The sequence below is a fragment of the Podarcis liolepis genome, assembly GCF_965112155.1.
Source record: "Podarcis liolepis genome assembly, chromosome: 9".
In the NCBI taxonomy this organism is placed as follows: Eukaryota; Metazoa; Chordata; class Lepidosauria; order Squamata; family Lacertidae; genus Podarcis; species Podarcis liolepis.
The window spans coordinates 47,657,430-47,678,839 of record NC_139564.1 but is presented as its reverse complement, the minus strand read 5'-3'; the positions used below and the strand labels follow the sequence as shown (position 1 = coordinate 47,678,839).

Sequence of the window (21,410 nt, the reverse complement as noted above, 5' to 3'; positions counted from 1 at the left end):
CCACCCCCGAATTTGTGGGGATGGGGGCACTAGGCAGAATGCCCTCCTGTGGATCTCGGTGCTCCTGGACACTGTCTCTGATCCGCACCACTAGCTGCAAGAACTTCAAAAGGAACAATTAGGAAGAAGCGAATGCACATATTTCAAGGAAGGAGGGGGAGTAAAGACTGCTAACTGAAGAGTTCTCTGATAAACAAGACGAGTCGGAGGAACAAGAATCAATCATAAGAAGATATGCCAAGACTCGGTATGGCAAAGGGACTGGATGGGGGAGGGGGAAAAAACTTTCCTTTCTTTCCTCTATGTGATTAAACAAGAATCCCCCCCCCCAAGTCAGAAATGCCGTTTTAATGACTTAAGCTGTGGATTTACGACTATGTGGAGATAAACTTTCGAACCAAAGCATGTTTTAAGAAGAGCGTGGAAAGTTTAAGAGCTTTGGAATGACGCAATTAAAAATACCGTCGCCATATTGACAAGCTCTGTCGGAGGACTTGAGTCTGGGAGGAGGAAAAGAGCTGTTTTTATATTGTGGGTGAGACTCTTCAGTGGGACTTAAGAACGACAGATCCTGAGATTAATGATGGAAAGAGAGATGTTATTTATGAAAGTGATGATATATGGAAACCATCTCGATATGAGGATTGGACGAACGGAAAAATTCACACAGGATATAATTGGTGTTTATCTGCTTAAGGAGATTATCAGAAGAGATCATAAAGAAAAAAAGAAAAAAATATACAAACAAGATGAGATGTGGAAACAGCAAGATAAGATTGGATAGAATTATTAACTTTATTTGGACTGATTTGGATTTTAACGCAGTAGCAAGAAGATGATCGGAATCCCCCTTCAGAACTTGAAATATGGGTCCCCTCAACAAAAATTTAAAATTCGGCTTTGTAATTCAGAATTTATGTGATGTGATTTGATTTGATTGGTCGGTTAATAATTTTTTTTTTAAAAAAAGAACTTGCAGATCCAACTTCTCAAATTGTTTTATGCTTTTGTACATCAAGAAAAGGCATAGAAATCGTGCTGCATCCAGAATTGTGACCAATACAGAAACACTGTACTTGCACATGGGAAGTACATGAAACAAACTGGTAGTGTAAAGCACATAAATTGCCATTACTGCTATTTCAGCTGGGGGTGAGTAGGTACATAAGACTCCTGTATGTACAAAAATTGACTTGAAAAGCAAGAATATCCAAGACTCTTCACAAACCTTTCATGAACATGCAAGAGGATGAGTGGAAAATGTGGAAATAAAGGGATAGCTTTGTATATTCCTAGTCAGCATCCATCTATCTATCTATCTATCTATCTATCTATCTATCTATCTATCTATAGCTCACATATACGTGTATATTTACTCACCAGTGTTTCCGATAATCTCATCCCACGATCGGTCTGCCAATATATTTATCTGGAGAGGATTTATTAGAGGTGTTAAAGACCAAAGCCTCACAGTAGAATCTCGTGAACAAGAGGCCATAGTGAAGGGACGACTAGGATGGCATGTTAATCCTAAAATACATTGTAACAAATTTGTTTTAAAATACTGAACGACAATTTTTTAGCATACAAAAACTACTGAAAATGTATTAATGTCAAACATTAAAATATATTACCATAGACATCTGCACCGTGATCATACACTGTGTCCAGACAGGTTCCCTCTCTTGTATCCCACACTTTGATTGTATAATCCCAGCTGCCCGATATCAGTAAGTAAGGTATTTCTGTATTCCACAGCAATCCCCGTACTGGTGCTGTATGCCCACTAAGAACATTTATACAAGCATCTTGTGTATAATCCCATATTCGAACAGTGCTGTTAAGAAAGAAGTGAAATAGTTTCATTGCAGCGCTTGACCATCTCTAGACAAAACTCTTTTTTTAAAAAAAAATCCAGATAACACCAGAAGAACATCTACAAGAATTGCTAACACCACAACAGTCATTCACACTTACTTTCCCTTACTAATGACATATATAAAATTTAAGAGACCTGTGTGAAAGAGAGTTGTCCTAATGCAGTGATTCTCCACAGTGAATAATTCCTGATTTACTGGGAAGGAAATTTATTTATTCCATGCTCATCAGTGGAACAAGAATTGCAGCAGACTGTCATGTTTTACTCTTGCTGCCATCCACACACAAATGTAACATTGTCACAACTGCATATGAAGCTTTCCATAACACAGTATTTCCTTTTTCAGCTTCCCCATCATCTTCAGGTCTTTACCTTTTTCTCTTTTTTTAACTTTTTTTTTTTTGACCAGGGTACCAGCATTTGTACACTGCAAGCTTATGCACATCAACTCAAAAATAAGTCCCTCTTATATTAACAGGAGTTAAACACTATAATGTGTGTATGGAATTGGAGCCAAAGACTTCTGCAGCCTGCCTTGGGATGGTGATTATTTTCAGAGCACTAAGCAATTTTAAAGGAAACCAGACCAGTGAGGAGAGGGGTACTGTTTACTTTAGAAAACACAAATAATTGCACTGCTGGAGAGGCCTAATTTGGCTGATGAACAAAGATACAGAACTGTTATAGCAAAGGATGCATAACACAACCAATCAGAAGCCACCACTATAATACTGTTCATGCAGACTGCACTATGGGCAACATGTGATGCATTTAAAAAGTGATATATATTTTAACCAGCAAGTGCAGTTTGCCACTTTGATTTCTCTACTTTTCTTCTAGTTGCTCACAGATAATCTAGACTGCTGCCTAATTACTGCAATGACCTCAGTGATGCTCAGCTTTCCCCCAGCCTGTATTTTCATACCGTTAAGAGGTACACCCCAACTTTTTTGCAGCCATAACAGAGTCCAGAAGTAGAACTTTGATATCCACTGAATCTCCATGCTGAGGCTGCCCCTAGCATTCAAACTCGAGATTCCATGGGTTTCCATGATGGCCATGGGGATGTCTCAAGTTGTCCGACACAAATGGCAGGCCACACCCTCAACTAGGTTTCTGCTCCAGATGGAGGGAGTGGGGTCTGGAGATGAGTGGTGATGGCTGTCACCCTCTTGTAAGGGTCACATAATTTCCTTGTGAAGTTTGGATTTACAGCTCCAGTCCTACTCTGCAGGATGGTGGGCAGATTAAGAAGATCTGTGTTCGGAAGCTAATGGAATCCAATGGATTACTGAATGCCCTGGGGGAGTTTCCAGTAGATAGTGCAGGCGACCCTTGTCATTGTCATGCTGCGGCACAGAGAGGTCTCAGGGTCTTGACACGGTTGCTCTCGAGTGCCCTCTCTCAGCATTGTGGAGTGCATTTGGTACTTTGGTACACGGGTAAACTAAGGTCAATGAAACAGGCTGGATGGCAGCTAGAGTGCAAGTGGGAAAAGTTGTGTTATGGACAAAAACCATTTTTTTGCATTGCTAATCCCACCACCGCAATTTCAGCCAAATATGCTCACCCATCATCAGAACCGCTGCAGAGGATCCCTTCCCTCAGAGGAGACCATCTTACATGAAACACTTTGGCAGTATGCCCACTGAATACTTTCAGTGGCTGATCAGAGCTAGTTGCTAGGTAATAGACACGGACATTTTTATCTTCACATCCAGTGGCTATCATATCTCTGCAAAAGGGAGTAAAGTCATCAGCTACAGAAGGCACAAGAATTTCACTGTTCACACATAAAGGTAACAAGACGTTTTGAAAACTTGCCCTGCATTATTACATTTTCATTTTAAACATCTAACGGTAGCAGTCATCCTGTTTTCAAATTAGTTGCATCTCTTTAAACAACAACAACAAAACCAGAGAAATCAAGTGCCGCCTCCTTACTGCAGCCAGGACTAGGGGTGGATATAAAGACAACACAATTTGGGAAGGGAAGGTTGAAGTGATGGACCTGATTCCTAGAGAGAAGACACAGACCAGAGAAGGAAATATGTGGACTAGTCAAGGGAACAGTTACAGCCTGTAGAGATGTCGTAGCTGGTCATAATAGCATCACAATAGACCATCAATACCCAAGGAAAATGTGCAACAATTTTACTGACTTTTTAAAAAGTCTTTTTTTTGGAACTCGGGTGCATGGGACAGGACACAAAACAGCTGGACAGGGAAAACGTGAGAGGAGATTGTTGCTATTGGTTTTTTGTAGATGCCCCATAAAAAGTGAGTGACAGCATGACTACTTTACAGCACATGCACAGTACAATAACTGGCAGAAATCAAACTGGAATTTGACACTGCCAAGTCTTCCAAGGATATAAATTCTCAGCTCTAGGCTGACCTGATCAGACCATATTGCCTTTTACTTGATCCTACTGAGCTACATCACACTAAAACCATTACATTATTCTAGCTACATTAATTCTGGAACAAGCTTATTCTAACATTTATAATTCTCTGAGTCTTTAAGACTATGAAGTTAATTATATGAAAGTACTCACTTGTTGTTCTGACTCCAGTCACAGCCAAAAACTGAAGCTGGATGTTTGTACTTGTGGAGAATTTTGCCATCAATGGTCCGAATAATGCTGAATGAATTGAATATGGAAATCAGAGATTTATAATTTTGTATTTACATGGTTTTATTTGTTTGTCATGGCACTTTGGGGGAAAATGGAAGCACAGAAAAGGAGTCACAGCAGCAACTACACAGAACAAATGGGGCTAGCCCAAAAGCTGACCCAAAAGCTGAGTTAAAATTTTATAAATTTAATAATCCTCCACAGTGATCCAACATGTAAGAGCTGTTCGACAGTGGAATTTGCTGCCAAGGAGTGTGGTGGAGTCTCCTTCTTTGGAGGTCTTTAAGCAGAGGCTTGACAACCATATGTCAGGAGTGCTCTGATGGTGTTTCCTGCTTGGCAGGGGGTTGGACTCGATGGCCCTTGTGGTCTCTTCCAACTCTATGATTCTATGATTCTATGTTTTAGGTCTGTATGGCTGTTCATCAGGGAACTATGAATTTATAAAAAGTTCCACATTATAACCACATTTTTTAAAAATCACATATTTGTCCTTTGTTGGGACATGCAACTTTATGACAATGCCTGCTCTCTATTTACATTTTGCCAGAAAATCAAATCAATTAATACCATCACAATGTATATCAGTGGTGATATATCAGTGGAGAACTTACAGTCTACAGGCCTAATTAGGCTGTAAGGTCTCTGAATTTTGGCCTGCAAGGCCATGTTGGGCAAGCAAAGCCCTCCTGTCAGTTACCTTATATCATATGACATCATCCGCAGAGATATGATATCTCCCATCTAAGGACTAAGTGACAAGATCAGAGTTAAGCCTCTGCTGCTGCCACAATGGTGTGATTCCACAGCACTAAGACTGGAGAGAAGCCTCTGTCTGCTGCCTTCTGAACCACATTCAAAGGCTGATCTTATAGCTGCAATCAAAGCAAACTTAGCACTGGCAAACTACAGTGCTAAGATTGGAAATAATCAGCATTTTTGTTTAAAAATAGTGACAAGTGACTGAAATCACACTACAAGATTTCTGGAGCATGCACCTCCATATCAGTAGATAGGATCAAGTTCACATTTGCCAGGTAGTAGTCAAATCAAATAATGCTTTGCTATTTGTCACATAAATTTTCATAGAGTTGTCTTCAAAATCGCACTCACCAGAATCCATCTCCACTGCAGGTTGCTATCCTTTTGGAATCTTTATGACTCCATGCAATGCAGAAGATTCCACTCTTTCCATGCTTCAAAAAATGCAAAATGCCTATCAATAAGAAATAATTCACCCCTTTTTTTCTTATTTATATACTTTTCTTATGGCTCCCCACCCCCGCTTTTCCAAGTAGGAGTAATCAATATTTTCTACCAGCCTTTAAGCAAACATAACCCCCGCTCACATGAGGCATTTTGTAATGACAGGGTGTGACCTCTTTTGGGTAATATTTTTGCATTCTTCATGGTAAGAAAGAGGATGAAACAGAAAGCTAATGGATTCTAGTAATTTCTGTCTTAAGAACTGAGGTGAAGACTGGAGAGTTATAGCCAAATGAAGATGAATAGATGCAACCTTAATCAGTTCCCCAACAGCATGTTAAGAGTATCTTTTGAACTTCAAAGATTTTAAACAACAGTTTGCAAACTCTAAAATGCCACCTTTTAAAATAGTAACTCAAGAGTAAACATTTAGATGCACAATCATAATACTAGTGCTTTTCTGAATTCCAGACAATAAGGAAACTAGATGCAACTTGAATTGTGTGGATGCAATTAACACATGTTTTCATTATGCAAACAATAGCCAGGAAGGAGTTTTAAAGGTCTTGGGAGATGGGAAGTTGAACTACTTCTCTTTCTGCCAATTGAAGGTTCTCTTGAAACACAAAAAACAGCTTGTGAGAGATTATTTTTGCTGGCACCAGGGCAGGAACACAGTTATAAGCGCTTCAACCCCTAAGATCCAAGGCTGCTCAAGCCACTTCATGACTGCTAGTTACATAAAAAACTGTATTCATACAATTAGTGTCACATCTAGTCTGGCTCCAAGACTATTTCTATATGCCCTTAGGCATAGATCTCACTCCTTATTGAAATGTTTAAGTAAGACTCCAAAAGACCACCACCGCTTGAATCTGCAACACTTCAATTTTTAACTGAGGATACACAGAAAACACAATATTCTTATCTAAAAAGTAGCATTCTTAGGATGACTGAAATGTCCCCAGGGGAAGGTGTGCATGATGGGAAACCGGGAAACCTTCCCCACTGTGACTTTTACTACTGTCTGTTCATTCCCCAAGATTGTTTGGCTCTGTTTATTTTTTTAAAATGGTAAGTGGACACTTTTATTCTAAAGTGTTCCCCAGCAAATTTCTGGGGAGGGGTATTTTTCACCATTGACTAAATAAGTCACAAAAGTTTCACTTTTGGCCTAGAATTTTGTTATAGTTTTGCAGCTTAAGTTTAATAGCTCTTAGGATCAGGCTACGGGTACACATACTAACTGAACATTTCCTTAAGCAAGCATTAGTGGGAGCTATAAGGTAAAGGTAAAGGACCCCTGGACGGTTAAGTCCAATCAAAGGCGACCATAGGGTTGCGGAGCTCATCTTGCTTTCAGGCCGAGGGAGCTGGCATTTGTCCACAGACAGATTTCCGGGTCATGTGGCCAGCATGACTAAACCACTTCTGCAGCAAAAGAACACTGTGAGGAGTGCCAGAGCACACAGAAACATTGTTTATCTTTTAAGAACTTAAAACCAAACTCACATTACCTCATTAAAGCGGGTTATCATTTTGCCCCGTGGGACGTCCCAGATGAAGCCACCATTTCTGGAAGTTCCACCAGCTATGCAGTTCAAGTCTCCTTTAGTAAAGAGTCCATTGGATAGATATAACTATATTCTTATTTATCCTACCTTACCTATTACCTATTAAAGGCTCAGAACAAGCGATATAATGAAAGAACTTCCCTGAACTTCCCTTCTCTTTGACTCTTCTAAACACCTGTTTTCACATTCTTCCATAAAAACGTCCTCAAAGTTCTGCTTATTTTCACTGTTCTGTTTACCTAATACTCAGTTTCAGCTCTACCAAAGAATCAGCTGTTACCAAAGAATCACAAACCATTTTGCTCATTCACTGTTATTTTCTCAAACAGTCAGGCTTTTTCCCCTTCCGATTTTCTTTTTCCTCACATGCATCTAAAGATTCCTTAGCTTCTTTACCCTTCATGGAACATGCCTAGTATGTTTCTTCATTTAGAATGAGATGGCATGCTGCCTCCTATTTGCCATGACTTAACCAGTTCACAGTGTATACGATTGGCATGACTTGCTCTTTTGATCCTTTCCTTTACAAGCTGCCCCGACTAAGCCCATTTCTGACCAGTTTTCTCTTTCTGCACAAAATAGTGCTGCAATTTGATCTTTTTTTCTTCACTCATATATAGCACCATGTACACTTTGCACCTAAAAGAAAAATCTAAGTTCTACAAGGTAACCAAAATTTTGCACTAGCCTGAACTGAATTCTCCAACCGAAATGAAATGTACAAATTAAGAACATCTACATAATTTTGCTTATTTAAAAATCACACTGTCATTTAATGATTTGCTATTGTGCATTTTCAATATGACTCTATCAGACACAGAAAAGAAATGTAGTGGGAGATTAAAGCCTTCTTTCTTAATAAGAAAATCTTATTCAGTACCCCTCTGAGCTTCTTAGATTTCACCAGGCACTGCTGACACACCTCTAAAAGCAGTTTTGAAATGACAAAGTCGATAAATCTGCTTTTTAAAAACTCCCCCAAACCATAAAAACAAAGCTGAGGTTTGTGCCAGGTACTATATTCCTGCCCCCAACCCAGTTGCAAGACTCACACTACTTCAGAGGTCATTTGAGGGGGCTCCTTATAGGAAGCTGTAGTGGAAAAGCCCCATTCCGTATATGGAAGAGCCCTTGCAGTTATTTCACTCTGAGCTGTGCTTTTTTCCTTTTTTGCATGAGGTTACCAAATATACATAACTCTGGATACCCACCAATCTTAGCTAAGAAGCATTCTCTTTTCTATATGAAACTTTAGTTATTTCTAAGTTAAAACATTCTCACCTGGAGCCCAGGAAAGGGAGTATATGACTCCCTCATTACCAGGAGAAGTGTAGACAGCAGTTAAAGTATTTATATCCCACACCTTTATTGTTCCGTCAAAGGATGCGGTAGCCAGAAGGTCAGGGTTGTCAGGCTTGAATTTACAATCGAAGATGGTTTCGACATGACCCTAGAACAACAAAAGAAAGCCCCGTTACAAGAGAAGAGGCTTGGCACCAGAAGAGGCTTGCCAGGTTGGGTGCAGAAGCTACACTAGCTTTCTGGCAGGCTGGTCACTGCTGCTTACCGGGAGGGAAAAGGGCGAAGCAGTGGGAAGGTTGGTGCAGTGCAAACACACCATCAGAGCTAATCTAGCACTCCTGCCAAAGCGTTTAAATCATGCTGACCTTCCTGCTGCCTCCTCCCCCCATTAGCCTGGGAATCTAGCAAAGTGGCTCCATCCAATCTGGCATGCCACTTCTGGATGACACTTCTACTGTAGTTTTCCAAGTCCCTTCAAAGAAGAAGGAAGCAAAGGGCCTAATTATTAGCACACAAACTAGTTATTTCTATTTGGGCTACTTCACACGTTCAAAAAGTATTCTTCGCAAGGTATTCCTCTGTCACCAGGGTAAGTGCAGATAGAGGAATGAACACATGGACATAGCAATATCCCCTTGGGAATGCTTCAGATACTCATGATTTTTGCTGGTAGAAAACCTTGAGTTGGAAATTGCAGCTGGGAGAAACATCTGTATCCACAGACAGCCCCAAAGACATATAATATTCTCCATGTGAAAGCATCCCCAGGAACAGTTAGGGCACATCTCTTGAAGAAGATTTTAAACACCTTAAGCGACCCCGAGTTCAAAGACTGGAAAGAAGAGCAAACATACCAGATCTCTAAGAAAATCCCATTTCTTGGCTCCCATGTCATAAAGTCCCACTCCACCATCCATAAAGCAGCAGACAGCATGCCCGGGAGGGAGAGAAAATGCTTGGTTTTGTGTTAGAGTTGGAGGTGGAACAGCCTCACTTGTAGATGACATGTGGTGGTTTTTGGTGGGAGACTGTGAAGAAAATGCTGAATTAAAAAGATAAAACATATTAGCATAAGTTTTATGTTCTGCTACATTTAAAACAAAGTATTGTCCACTTGCTACTGGGAACTACATTTCTTGGGAAATTGCGGCAATTAAGCCCTATCTGATTTATTTCTTACATCTGAGAACTTCTTATGTATGAGAATTTCCTAATTTACTCTCCAGTACTTTGAAGCCATAAACTTTCTTTTCCTTAAATGCTTAAGTTTCTCAGTCCAGCTGTCTCCTTCAGAAACAAGTGTTATCTTACTGAAGCATATGGCACAGAGAGATTTAGTACAATAAATTTATAAAATCAGCTGATGAGAAGTTCTTTTTTACTAATAGTATTAATTTCAGTCACAGAAAGCGGAACTGATAATTCACATAGCATCATAATACTAATTATATTTGAATAGAAAGACTTGCAGTGCCTCAAGGACCACCTCTCCCCATGAACCAACCTGGACCCTTCAATCATCATCTGAGGACCAGAGGGTGGCAACATGAGTATGGGCCTTTTCTGTGGTGGCTCCCCACATGTGGAATGTTCTCCCTGGGGAGGCTCGCCTACCACCTTTGCTACATATCTTTAAGCACCATGCGAAAACAATCCTCTTCTCCCAGGCCTCTAGCTAATTAAACAATCTATGACCTTTTAAACCGTTGGGAGATCTTGTTTTTGTTTGTTACTATGTTTTGTATTTTTTTTGTTTATAAAAATCACCGTGATCCTCAGATGAAGGGTGGTATAGAAATTTAATTAATAATAATAATTACAGTAATTATAGCATTTTCTCTAAGTAGTCAGAACATTTTTCATAAAAGGTAAAGGACCCCCTGGACAGTTATGTTCAGTCAAATTTGACTATGGGATGTGGCACTCATCTTGCTTCAGGCCGAGGGAGCTGGCGTTTGTTTGCAGACAGCTTTCCAGGTTATGTGGCCAGCATGACTAAACTGCTTCTGGTGCAACGGACACCATGTCGAGTGCAAGAGTGCATGGAAGTGCTGTTTACCTTCTCGCCACAGCGGTACCTACTTATCTACTTGTGTTGTTATGCTTTTGAACTGCTGGTTGTCAGGTGCTGGGATACAGCAATGGGAGCTCACCCCATTGTGTGGATTTGAACTGCTAACCTTCCGATCGGCAAGCACTTCAGTCATAGTTTCTGCTCATAGCCCACTACTCTACACCAGCTATCCAGTTAGTTTCAACAGTAAGCATTTGTATTATCTTAAAATCAGAATATATGCCTATATGCACCACCAGACCATTATAAGAAAAACAGAAAATTTAGTACTAATCAAACACATTAGCAGGTAAGAAGTACACATTTAATACATTGACTCAGATACTATGACTTTGTTATGCAATCAGCTTTTGTTTCCAATGTTGACAATACAAAGGAGATGTGAAATGATGCAAGATTGGGCCAGTGGGAATAATTAGGAGAGGAAGGCACATTAGCAGGTTTGAAGGCGTCAGCAACAGAGAGAAGTAGAATTCAATACAAATACACATATTCCCTTGGAATATACCACTTTGGAGCACATGAAAGCGACTCCTCTTGAAATGAAAACAGCAGCTTCTGAGGGATGATTTTGTCAGGAGATAAAAAGTTAAACTCCCCATGGTTCCAAAGCTGCTCAGGTTTCCCCTCAGCTGCTATTTATGTAACAAAAAATGTGCTGCAAAAATGTACAGTAAAAATGTTGTGTACAAAAAACGTACAGTAAAAAATTACTGTAGTTGTATTCATATAATGTCACCTTTAGTTTCACTCTCAGCTGACCCAATACTCTTCTTGCAAATTCAAAAAAGAGAAGTATTAATGCCACTCCCAAACCTTTTTAGCCTGGTAGAAACAAAATGGGATGGTGTTTTTGCACAGGTAAAGGAGACCCAGGTAGGAAAGGCACTCCTGGTATGATTCTCTCAAATGGCACCCCTCCCTTAAACAGCCAGAAGACTCATCACATTACTGCCTTTGGCGAAGGGTGTTACAGGAATTAAGACAAAGAAAAGATGGTAAACAGAATGGATTGCAGGTTGGTGAGGGGGCGAAAGGGAGAAAAACAGGAGGACAAAATGGAGCACTCAGGGATCAGTGAGCTTTCTACACATTGTAAGGCATATTAACTAGCATGCTTTCAAATCTTCTTACTGACATGCATTTTGAATTATAAAATGAGACTCTCTAAAGTATTCCAATAATCTTTAAAGAGGAATTCCTATTGTGAGTGTGTGTTTTAAATGGTGTTTTGGAAGACTATGCATCCTATATCGGCCCAGTTCACACATAACAATAAACTATGGTTTACCAAGATTAGGCAGTCTGTACTTGCTCCATGACAGTGAATTATTTGGAAGAAACAACCCATAACCCTGTATTCAGAAGTAACCAAATGTCAATACTTCACGGCCTGTTTTTTCCTGCTGGTACCAGAGAAGGAGCAAAGCAGGCGCAACAGGGCAGCACCAAGTAGCAGGCTGCTCAATCCTGACAAGCCATTCACTGTGGCTTATAGTTATGCTATATTGTGTTGAACAGCAAAGAGTTTACAAGTGCAAACAGAAAAGGGGAAGTTAGGAAAAGGAAAAGGCACATTTTTTCTTACTTTTTTAAAAAAAAGATACTTACATTTTTTCTTTGGGGGAGAACTAAGAACATGTAAACCATGGAAACCTGTTTTCTTCAGTTTAAAATTATCTATTGGTGTTGTACGTGACACATTCCAGACACGCAACACACCAACTTGAGAATCTGTATTAAGAGAAAAATCCAATTTCTTTTCTGATTATCAATTCAAAAAGTTCTATCCATCTAGTCCAATGACTCAAAAATTTAACAACTGCAATATATTTTGTACGTATTTATGCATACATATTTCTTGGTAGACAAGATAAACATAACACAAGTCATGAACAGAATATGACAAACAGAGCCCATGGCCTGTTTCATGAGTGTTGTTTGTCTTCACCAGGGCTTTTCAGCCAGAACTCACTGGAACTCAGTTCCAGCACCTTTCAGGTGGACGCTATTGCCATTATAAGAGAACAAGAGAGGCATTCATGGCGAATTCTAGCACCTCTTTTCCTGGAAAAATAGCATTGGTCTTCACCTATTTTCACACAGTGTGTGAGCCTGCTTTCCCAATTAGGGTTACAGCATGCACACCAGCAAACAGAGCATGCTTCATGCCAAGAAAGTGTGTTAGGCCTCAGTCTGTTCCCTCTTCTTATTTATCATGTGAGTTATCTAGTTTTCAAGAGGTATATATACACACAATGGATATAAGTGTACATATGTACATGCACATATACATTTTCTTTTTAGAATTAACTTTCCTAAACCAGATACAAAACTGTTCCATGAACAAGGATGAGAATAGGAGAGGAAAGTGGTCCTGGCATGGTTATGAATAGTTTTTACCAAAGCCAGCTTTTCTCCGCTCACCACCCAATTTAACCCAAACTAGATCAAACCCCCACAGAACCTTCTTTTCCCCTTTCCATAATTTGCTTCCAAGACAGAGATAGTTACATATGTTTTCAGGGCAGAGATTCTGCTGGTTGCCATTTCTATCACTCTTCAAATGTTCTGTCCTCACCTTTAGCTAACTCACAATTTAAATCACATTCTACTGAAGTAAACTGGAAATAACCATCTGGCATTCATGGCTCTGGATTGTGCCTGTGCATTACATATCTTACGATTTCATAAAACAATGTGTGAAAATATATATTTACCTCCAGTGATAAACATTCCAGGAGCACTAGGAACCCATGCTAAGCACTGCACAGATGCTGCTGCACTAGGAAAACTAAAGACTGTAATGCAGGACAGAGACTCTGAATCAACTAGACGAATTCCATTATGCAGATTTGCAACAAGAAGATAATCTGTAGAGAGAGGGTCCCATTCCAGGGCAGTAACGGGATCTTCCTCATCTGTACCTTCAAGTGATTCTGGCCTTAGAACATGTTTCTGACTCTTAGAACCTTGAAAAGTAAAAGTCGTATCAATTTTTAGAGCAGGTTAAGAGTTAGCTTTCTAGATACTGAACAAAAGTCCCAGAAAGTAGAAAACTTTCAGTAAATGCAGATCCAAGCTCCTGGATGCAGCAACGACCCGTGATGATTGCTCCCAACAGAGTCAATGAGCTCTAGAGTGAATCTGTGACACTAGAGGTTCTTTACATTCTTCTCAGCAGATATGAGTTTTCGGGTTACTCAACGAAAGGCAAAGCCAGTGCAATGCTCAGGAACCTTCTATTGTTCTTGTTAACTGAAATTGATTTTCTACCAATAAAGCTGATTTGGGGGGTGGAATAAGAGAAAAGCTGAATCCATGATGCAAACAATTGTTCCATGGAACAAACCTTGGTCACTAAATTGGCTCCTGGCTTAAGCCCGAATGTCGGTCTTAGTGGCAGAGATTTTTCTTAGCCTGAACCTCTGGATTCTGAATTAAGAGACAGGATAGATAAAGGAGGGGAAAGACAGACACATTTTTGCCAAGGTGACCAGGTCAAAAGTTTGGATATTTCCTATGGCTCTGGCCCAGAATGCATCTGATAAGACCCGAGGATCACATCAGGTGCCGCAAGAAAAAGGAAAGCTTTATCATGGACACTCAAGTGGTATCACTCCTGACCTACCATTTACCAGTTCATAAATAAAATTCTGTTCTAAACAAATGAGATGGAGAAGAGTAGAACCAATCAGCAAGTAGTAAAGGGGGTTGGAATGTTGGGGAGTTGAAAAGCTTTTCATGTTATTCCATGTTTCTTCACTATTCTCCATCTTAGCAAGCAGTTTCACCCCAATACCATTTTCTGTAGTGACTTACCTCTTCTGGTAAGCAAAACTTTGTTTTTAGATTTCATTTTTGCTGCTTGAACTAATTTTACACGGGATTGGGTTTTTTCTATCCTAAATTTTCCACATACCTTTTGTAACAATTCTGCTTAATCTTTGGGGAGACTGCACTTCTCCCTGATTAGAACTCTTCATTGTGGCGTTTACCTTTTCTGGTTTTGGCCTTTGTGCAGCTTTGAATAGAATTGTTTCTTATAGGCTTAGGGTGCAACCATAACCCCAGCTGGATAGCAATAGGACCTAAAGGAGCTGCAGAGTTGCTGCCAGAATCCACAGCCCTGTTGCACATATTGGTTGGGAAAGGAGGCTTTAAGCAGAGGCTTGACAACCATATGTCAGGAGTGCTCTGATGGTGTTTCCTGCTTGGCAGGGGGTTGGACTCGATGGCCCTTGTGGTCTCTTCCAACTCTATGATTCTATGATTCTATTCTATGAAAGCAGTGGGGTTTTTTTTTATTGTTATGCCAATTCCAGGGAAGACTCAAGCCTCCCACTGCAACTTGAGGCTTGCTGGGCTAGCTTAGACTCCAGTGGATATTTGCTTAGCAGAGTTCCACTTCTGAAACGCCCTATTTGGAGGGATTATACTAACTACTGCTGGCAGAGATCCTTAGAATGGGGCAGGCTCTACTAGATGCAGTGGGACTTATTGGCAAGCACACATGCACGGGATCAGGAAACCAGAATGACTTCTGCAGAATTATTTATTTTTACATTTGAATGAATACCAATCTTTAAGTTAAACTTTCACATATCTGCACTCTTTTTTGTTGTGTGCCTCCACTGTGTTAATAGTAGCTAGAGAGAGCTAATTAGTTGAAAATAAAGTGAATGCACTGGGTAAAACGCTAAATGCTAACAATTAAAAGCCATTGTTGCATCGTGCTAGTTACTCAATAATGACTCAGCCTTAAATTACAGCACGGAAGGTGTTCAGTGCTTTTCTGGAGGGCAAAACAGCACTTTGTAAGAAAGAAGACCATTCACTGTAATTTCCTACTAATGTCTTGTTAAAGACTGAGGGTTCAAATTCAACTGCAGTATCAAGAGATGCAATTCTGCAGCAGCTTCTTGTGAACGGCATGCACTTGCCTGAACTTCTCAAAGCTTTCATTATAGAGACAGGCATCCTTGCAAAACAAAGCAAGTGTACGAACTTTAATGCACAGATAGCATCCCCCAGCCTCTAAATGCCCCATTCATTTCAATGGAAGCAACAGACACTTTCATGTCTATCCTGTCATGTTCATGAAGCAAGAAAGTGAACAAGGCAGCCTGCTTAAAGTATTTCATGTACATCTTGAGATTCATCCAGAGCTCTGGATTGGGGGTAACTGAAGGATCTTAGGAAGAGAACCCCAAATGTGGTATGATACCCATACAGTCATACCTCAGGTTGAAGTAGCTTTGGGTTGAGCATTTTCGGGTTGTGTCTTTTTCTAAATTGGTCTAAGGTGTCTTTTTCTAAATTGGTCTAAGGTGGGGCAAATGGCTAAAAATAAGAAATCTGAACAAAATGGCTCGTGATAGCTCTCTTCACTGTGACGCGTCCAAGTGCAGATTGAATTTCTACTCTGACAAGCTTGGTTCTAAACTGCCAACACTGAACAGAATGAAAAACAAATCAAAAGGATCCCTCCTTCTGAAAATGAGAACTGACACAGAACTGCAGCAGTTGCTATAGCAATATGAAAATGAATATGGTCTTGCAGAGACTGGCTTCATTCATCTAAGCAAACCTGTAGAAGCCACATGCCTACACTTGTAGCTATATAAAGATATATCCAAAGCACTGACAATCAGTCTTTTTGTTCTGACTGCCGCTCTCCAGAAACATCTCTGTTTTGAGAAGTTATAATATACCATGCTTACTAACTGCCAGTTTATAACCTCATGATGTGCCGTATCTACCTTTTCTTCCACATGGGAAGCTAATGTACCAAGCAACTGGTATAAAGTGGATGTCAGAATCAGGGGTACTAACTTGAATAAAATATTAGGGGGCCCAGGTAAGTCCTGCCCTGCATAATCAACCACATGATGTGGTGCATGAACACCATTTGAATGGCAATACCTATCAAGTTGGGGGGGGGGGAGAGCCCTTCAAATATTTTATTGGAGGGGCCAAAGACCCCTCAGCCCCTAGGGGTTAGCTCCTATGGTCAGAATTCTTAGTCATTCCCATCTATGTATGATAAATATATACTTTTTATTTTATTAGCCTGTTGTTAACAAATATTTACAGACCTTGTTTGCATGGTGAACCTAACTTTGGCATATTGGTACCCGGCAAACATGCTGGCTTATGAACTGATGCTCACACCTACTTCCCTCTTCCCTGGTCCTTTTAGCACAGGGATTGTGTATCAGCTGAGCACAAAGCTGCAGTTTAAGCTCTCCCCTCCTTAACCATGATCTGTAGCCAAGACTAAAAGGACCTGGTAGCAGCAAAATGAGTGCAAGTTCCTCTCCACTTTGCATGGTCCCAGGAAGACACAGTTTGGCTTACTGCAATTTGCAAACAAGGCCGCTGTATTCCAAGAATGTGCTTATTATGTAGTAATAAATTATGTTGCCTTGTTAATCTAAAATCAATCTTGTGCTGAGATTTCCACTCCCTTCCATTAGCAATGCAATTGGGGGGGGGGGGTTTGGAGAGAGAGTGAATCTGTGAAAAACAAGTGTCCAGTTTTCTCAAAAGAATGGTTTTCTTCACCATGCATCAAAACATGCATATGTTATAAAATATACTCTTACCTGGCTGAAAAATAGAAAGACTTCCATCAGTGTGTCCAAATACTACTTTCCCTTTTTTCTTAGGATGCCATCTAAACAGGCAAATGTCTGACAAAAAACTGTGAGCATCTTTATGTACTGTTACACCACTGTCCGGTCCTGAAATTGTCCAAATATACAAGGGTCCTCTATGGGAGACAAAAGCAACTGCATCACCTGCATTCCAACACCAACTAAGAGATGCAGGAATTCCTGAAAAACAAAAACAAATCTAAGAATCTAAAAAATATTTGGTGCCACATCTCCAATAGTGTGATACTGAATTTAAACAAACAGGCAACTCAAATAACATTCATCTCTCAGTCTGAATATTCACTCTATGAACACATTTCAGCCTTGAGATTAAAAACACAAAGAGAATGTGTGCTGGTTCTAATGTATTTTTTTCCTCTTCAAAGGAAGAATTTCTCTGGAGAAACACATAAGGAAGTCATTACACTGGAATGGAAAGGTCACATGGTTTTTATTTTTCTTTTAAAGGAAGAGCTGCTATTTGGTTATGGATCCTTCCTGAACAAAACACAGGGAATTTCCATTCAAATGTAATCTGTTCCCTCCATAGGAAACATCCTGAAGCAGACTGCTGGGCAAAGCATTAACGGTGGAATTGGCTAAGGGTCTATCCTTAAATATACATACACATAATCCAAATTAAAATACCTTAACTGCCGCCTTTTCTACTCTAATTCATAGTAATGGTCAAGCAGAGCCAACTGTTTTCACCGCAGCAATTTCCCTCTTTTCTATAGTAGGATAACAGAACAGAGGTTTGTAGTTTCAAGCTGTTGTCTGGGAAACTGAATGTATTTGGTTTTTGTGTCATGACCACTATCATTACCACGTTTAGGCTCCTGTGAACTGAAATGGTGTGCATGTCAAGAGGGGCAAGGTGATGTTCACCAATTCCTGCTCCCCTCCCCTGCACCACCTCCCATTCTATTCCAGATGCACCCCACCCCCAAACTTCACAGATTGCATGTGTAGGGAACTAAAGTGGAAAATAAGTAAAAAGCGCGCACACACACACACACACACACACACACACTCTTCTGCTTGTGGGAGCCTTGGCTGTCTTCAACTGACAGAACAGCACTTCTGGATTCAGCCTTTGGTGGCTTCATTTTGCTATTAATAAATGTCATTAGACTCAAATTCCTCGCTTACCTTTTGTACCATCAAGTTTTGCAGTAACTTTTTGTTCAGCCACATTCCAAATTATTACTAAATTATCTGCGCTTGCACTTGCAAACAGGTCGTGGTTATGGGGACACCAGGAAACGGCTGTGATGGTCTTCTTGTGCTCAGACATAATTGCCCACAGTTTGAACTCATTGTACCGATGATCGAGCTAAAAGGTTACACAGATTTAAAATTAAATGTAAATACACCTCAAAAGACAGTATGTGCATCTTGCTACTTTGAGAAACATTGAAAACTAATTACACATGCATTTTAAGTATGACAGAAGCTTAAGAGCCACTAGGTTGCATCCCACAAGCTTATTCAGAAGGATATAAGGAGGGGTTGGGAGAGAGAGAGACCTTTAACACCACAGGAGATGTAAAGGTGGCTAGTGGGGGGGGGAATCACCACAAATCAGGCAGAGATATACCCAAGTTTGGGCAATATTCCCTTGCCCCAGCAGCGCCATCCCAGAAGAGTCTAAAAGGGCCCACAAACCCTCAAGACAGTTGTTTCAGGGGGCACAGGAGCTGCAAGGGAGAGCGGGGAATGGGAAACTTTCCTTTCATTGGCTTCCTTAAGTTGGCTTACCTTAAGTTCCAAGAGTTGTAGCCAACTAAGTTCTACTCAGAATACAGTGGTGCCCCGCAAGACGAATGCCTCGCAAGACGAAAAACTCACTAGACAAAGGGGTTTTGTGTTTTTTGAGCTGCTTCGCAAGACGAATTTCCCTATGGGCTTGCTTTGCAAGACGAAAAACGAAAACGTCTTGCAAGTTTGTTTCCTTTTTCTTAACACCGTTAATACAGTTGCGACTTGACTTCGAGGAGCAACTCATAGAACGCGGTGTGGTAGCCTTTTTTGAGGTTTTTGAAGTCTTTGGTGATTTTTGAAGCTTTTCCAAAACTTCTTTTGCAGCCATTTGGTAAGTTAAACTTTTAAAACTTTTTTGGGGGTTTTTGGATTTTGGGTTGGCGTGTTTGGAATTCAAGGACTTGGTGTTGGGGAGGGGTTTGCAAGAATCTGGAAGCTTGTGTTTTTTTTCTGCATTTTTATGATTTTCTGTGACCATTGGGCCACTCTGCTGTTTTTTTTAAAAAATTCCTGGATTTGAATTTCTGTGTGGTGGGTGGCTGGGGGAACAGTTGAGGAGGGGTTTGCAAGAATCTGGAAGCTTGTGTGGTTTTTTTCTGCATTTTTATGATTTTCTGTGACCATTGGGCCACTCTGCTGTTTTTTTAAAAAAATTCTGGATTTGAATTTATGTGTGGTGGGTGGCTGGGGGAACAGTTGGGGAGGGGGTTATTCAGCAAGAAGCAAAGAGTGGAAGAGGAACCTTCTTCGAGTTGTCCCCCAGAGTCTTAGAAAATGTACTGTACACTTTGTTGATTTTTAAATGTTTTTCTGTCATGTTTAGAAACTTAATTTATTGTTCCTTCAATTTTTGAAATGCTCTTTACAGTATGTGTGACTTTAAAGAGCAGTTAATAAACTCTTGTTGTACCAAATTTGGCTTTGTTTGGACTTTTTTTGACCATAGGAACGCATTAATTGGATTTCAATGCATTCCTATGGGATTTCGTGCTTCGCAAGACGAAAAATTCGCTAGACGAAAAAACGCGCGGAACGAATTAATTTCGTCTTGCGAGGCACCACTGTAGATCCACTGAAATTAATGGACATAAGTTAGTTACATCCGTTAACAGCAATGGGTATCCTGAGCAGGACTAGCACTGTATACAGCCCCAGGTTTCTGCCTTTAAACAGCACACACACATGAGGATATATTATAAAACGACCAGTATGTCTACAGAAATATTAGGTTCCTGTAGAAATGTTTCCAAAAAAAGAATGAAGCTCTTAAAGCTATGAGCCTGGATTAAGAAGGGGGCACATGTACACACATCTGGTGGGCATATGCAATGTTTTGCAGTTTTGACAGCAAGAGAAGGCAACAGCTTGAAGGGAAATCCAAGATGGAAACCTAATGCATAGAGGTAACAGTTTTCCCTAAACAGCTCTTGTGCCTACCTTTTTTTTAAAAAAAAAACCAAAAACATGAGAGTTTAAAGAACAATTTGGGAGTCCTAAGGCAGGCTGGGGAAATTAATGAAATTCAAGAGGACGAAATGGGATTGGGAATCATGCCTGGAGCGGTTGTGGATGCACGTCTGATTAGAGATGTGTACCTAGCACTCGGTTCCCCCGCACATGGCACTGAGCTGAGGGGGCACAAAATTTAGAAGATCCATAATTTGGCGATGCCAAATTTTGAAATTGTACAGGGCACCATATTAAAAAAGATTACCGAAATCCACCCCTGTGTGTACCGTAATTGCAATGTTCACATAGGCTCTCAGTGAAACTTGTCAGATTTATTCGTTGAAGCAGACATAAATGGACATCTGTATCTGGGGCTGCTGTTTTACATGCAACCCCTTTGCTACATCGAGACACATGACTATTTGGCCTAAGTTACAGCTTTTGAAATATATAACAATTCTGATAGAGAGCAGTATGCCGTATCTGTACCACAGACTCCCAAGTCACTCCAGCTTGGTTACTCTGGTCCTGAACTAATGAACCGCTAACAGAATAAAAAATTAAAATTTCCCTAAAAAGGAACTTTATATGTAGTTAGATTTTGTTTAAAAATAAATAAATACAGATCTGTTTAATCCTGCGGCAACACTTACTAAGAAACATTACTGTGTAGCAGGAAAGAAAAATATTCACAGAGAAATCTAAAAATCCATCTCACCTGATATATATAAATAGCAAGAGTTGCACAATAGGCAAATCTATCTCCGCTCGCAGCACAGACGTCTTTATTCCATGGCTGACACCCAGCAGCTAATAAGCCCACTTGCTTAACCTGTGCCATTTTTGCCTAGAAAACAGAGAAAC

General features: G+C 40.2%; 1 protein-coding gene across 11 annotated transcripts in view; it reads right to left on the bottom strand.

Moving 5' to 3' along the window:
- The window catches only part of WDR17 (WD repeat domain 17), a 56,542-nt gene that overhangs the window by 22,693 nt on the left and 12,439 nt on the right, over positions 1 to 21,410 (bottom strand). For all 11 annotated transcript variants that reach the window (XR_014529992.1, XR_014529993.1, XM_083520230.1 and 8 more), the window contains exons 2-14: positions 21,265 to 21,393; positions 18,486 to 18,669; positions 17,283 to 17,513; positions 13,395 to 13,646; positions 12,286 to 12,408; positions 9,455 to 9,642; positions 8,580 to 8,748; positions 7,242 to 7,333; positions 5,632 to 5,714; positions 4,438 to 4,524; positions 3,450 to 3,614; positions 1,635 to 1,837; positions 1,381 to 1,530 (exon numbers count right to left, since the gene is read on the bottom strand). Coding sequence is in view for 9 of the 11 variants with exons in the window: in XM_083520229.1 (XP_083376355.1) it covers positions 1,381 to 1,530; positions 1,635 to 1,837; positions 3,450 to 3,614; positions 4,438 to 4,524; positions 5,632 to 5,714; positions 7,242 to 7,333; positions 8,580 to 8,748; positions 9,455 to 9,642; positions 12,286 to 12,408; positions 13,395 to 13,646; positions 17,283 to 17,513; positions 18,486 to 18,669; positions 21,265 to 21,393 (2,056 nt within the window). In the remaining 2 variants the exon portion in view is untranslated. The remainder of the gene's footprint in view (positions 1 to 1,380; positions 1,531 to 1,634; positions 1,838 to 3,449; positions 3,615 to 4,437; positions 4,525 to 5,631; positions 5,715 to 7,241; positions 7,334 to 8,579; positions 8,749 to 9,454; positions 9,643 to 12,285; positions 12,409 to 13,394; positions 13,647 to 17,282; positions 17,514 to 18,485; positions 18,670 to 21,264; positions 21,394 to 21,410) is intronic.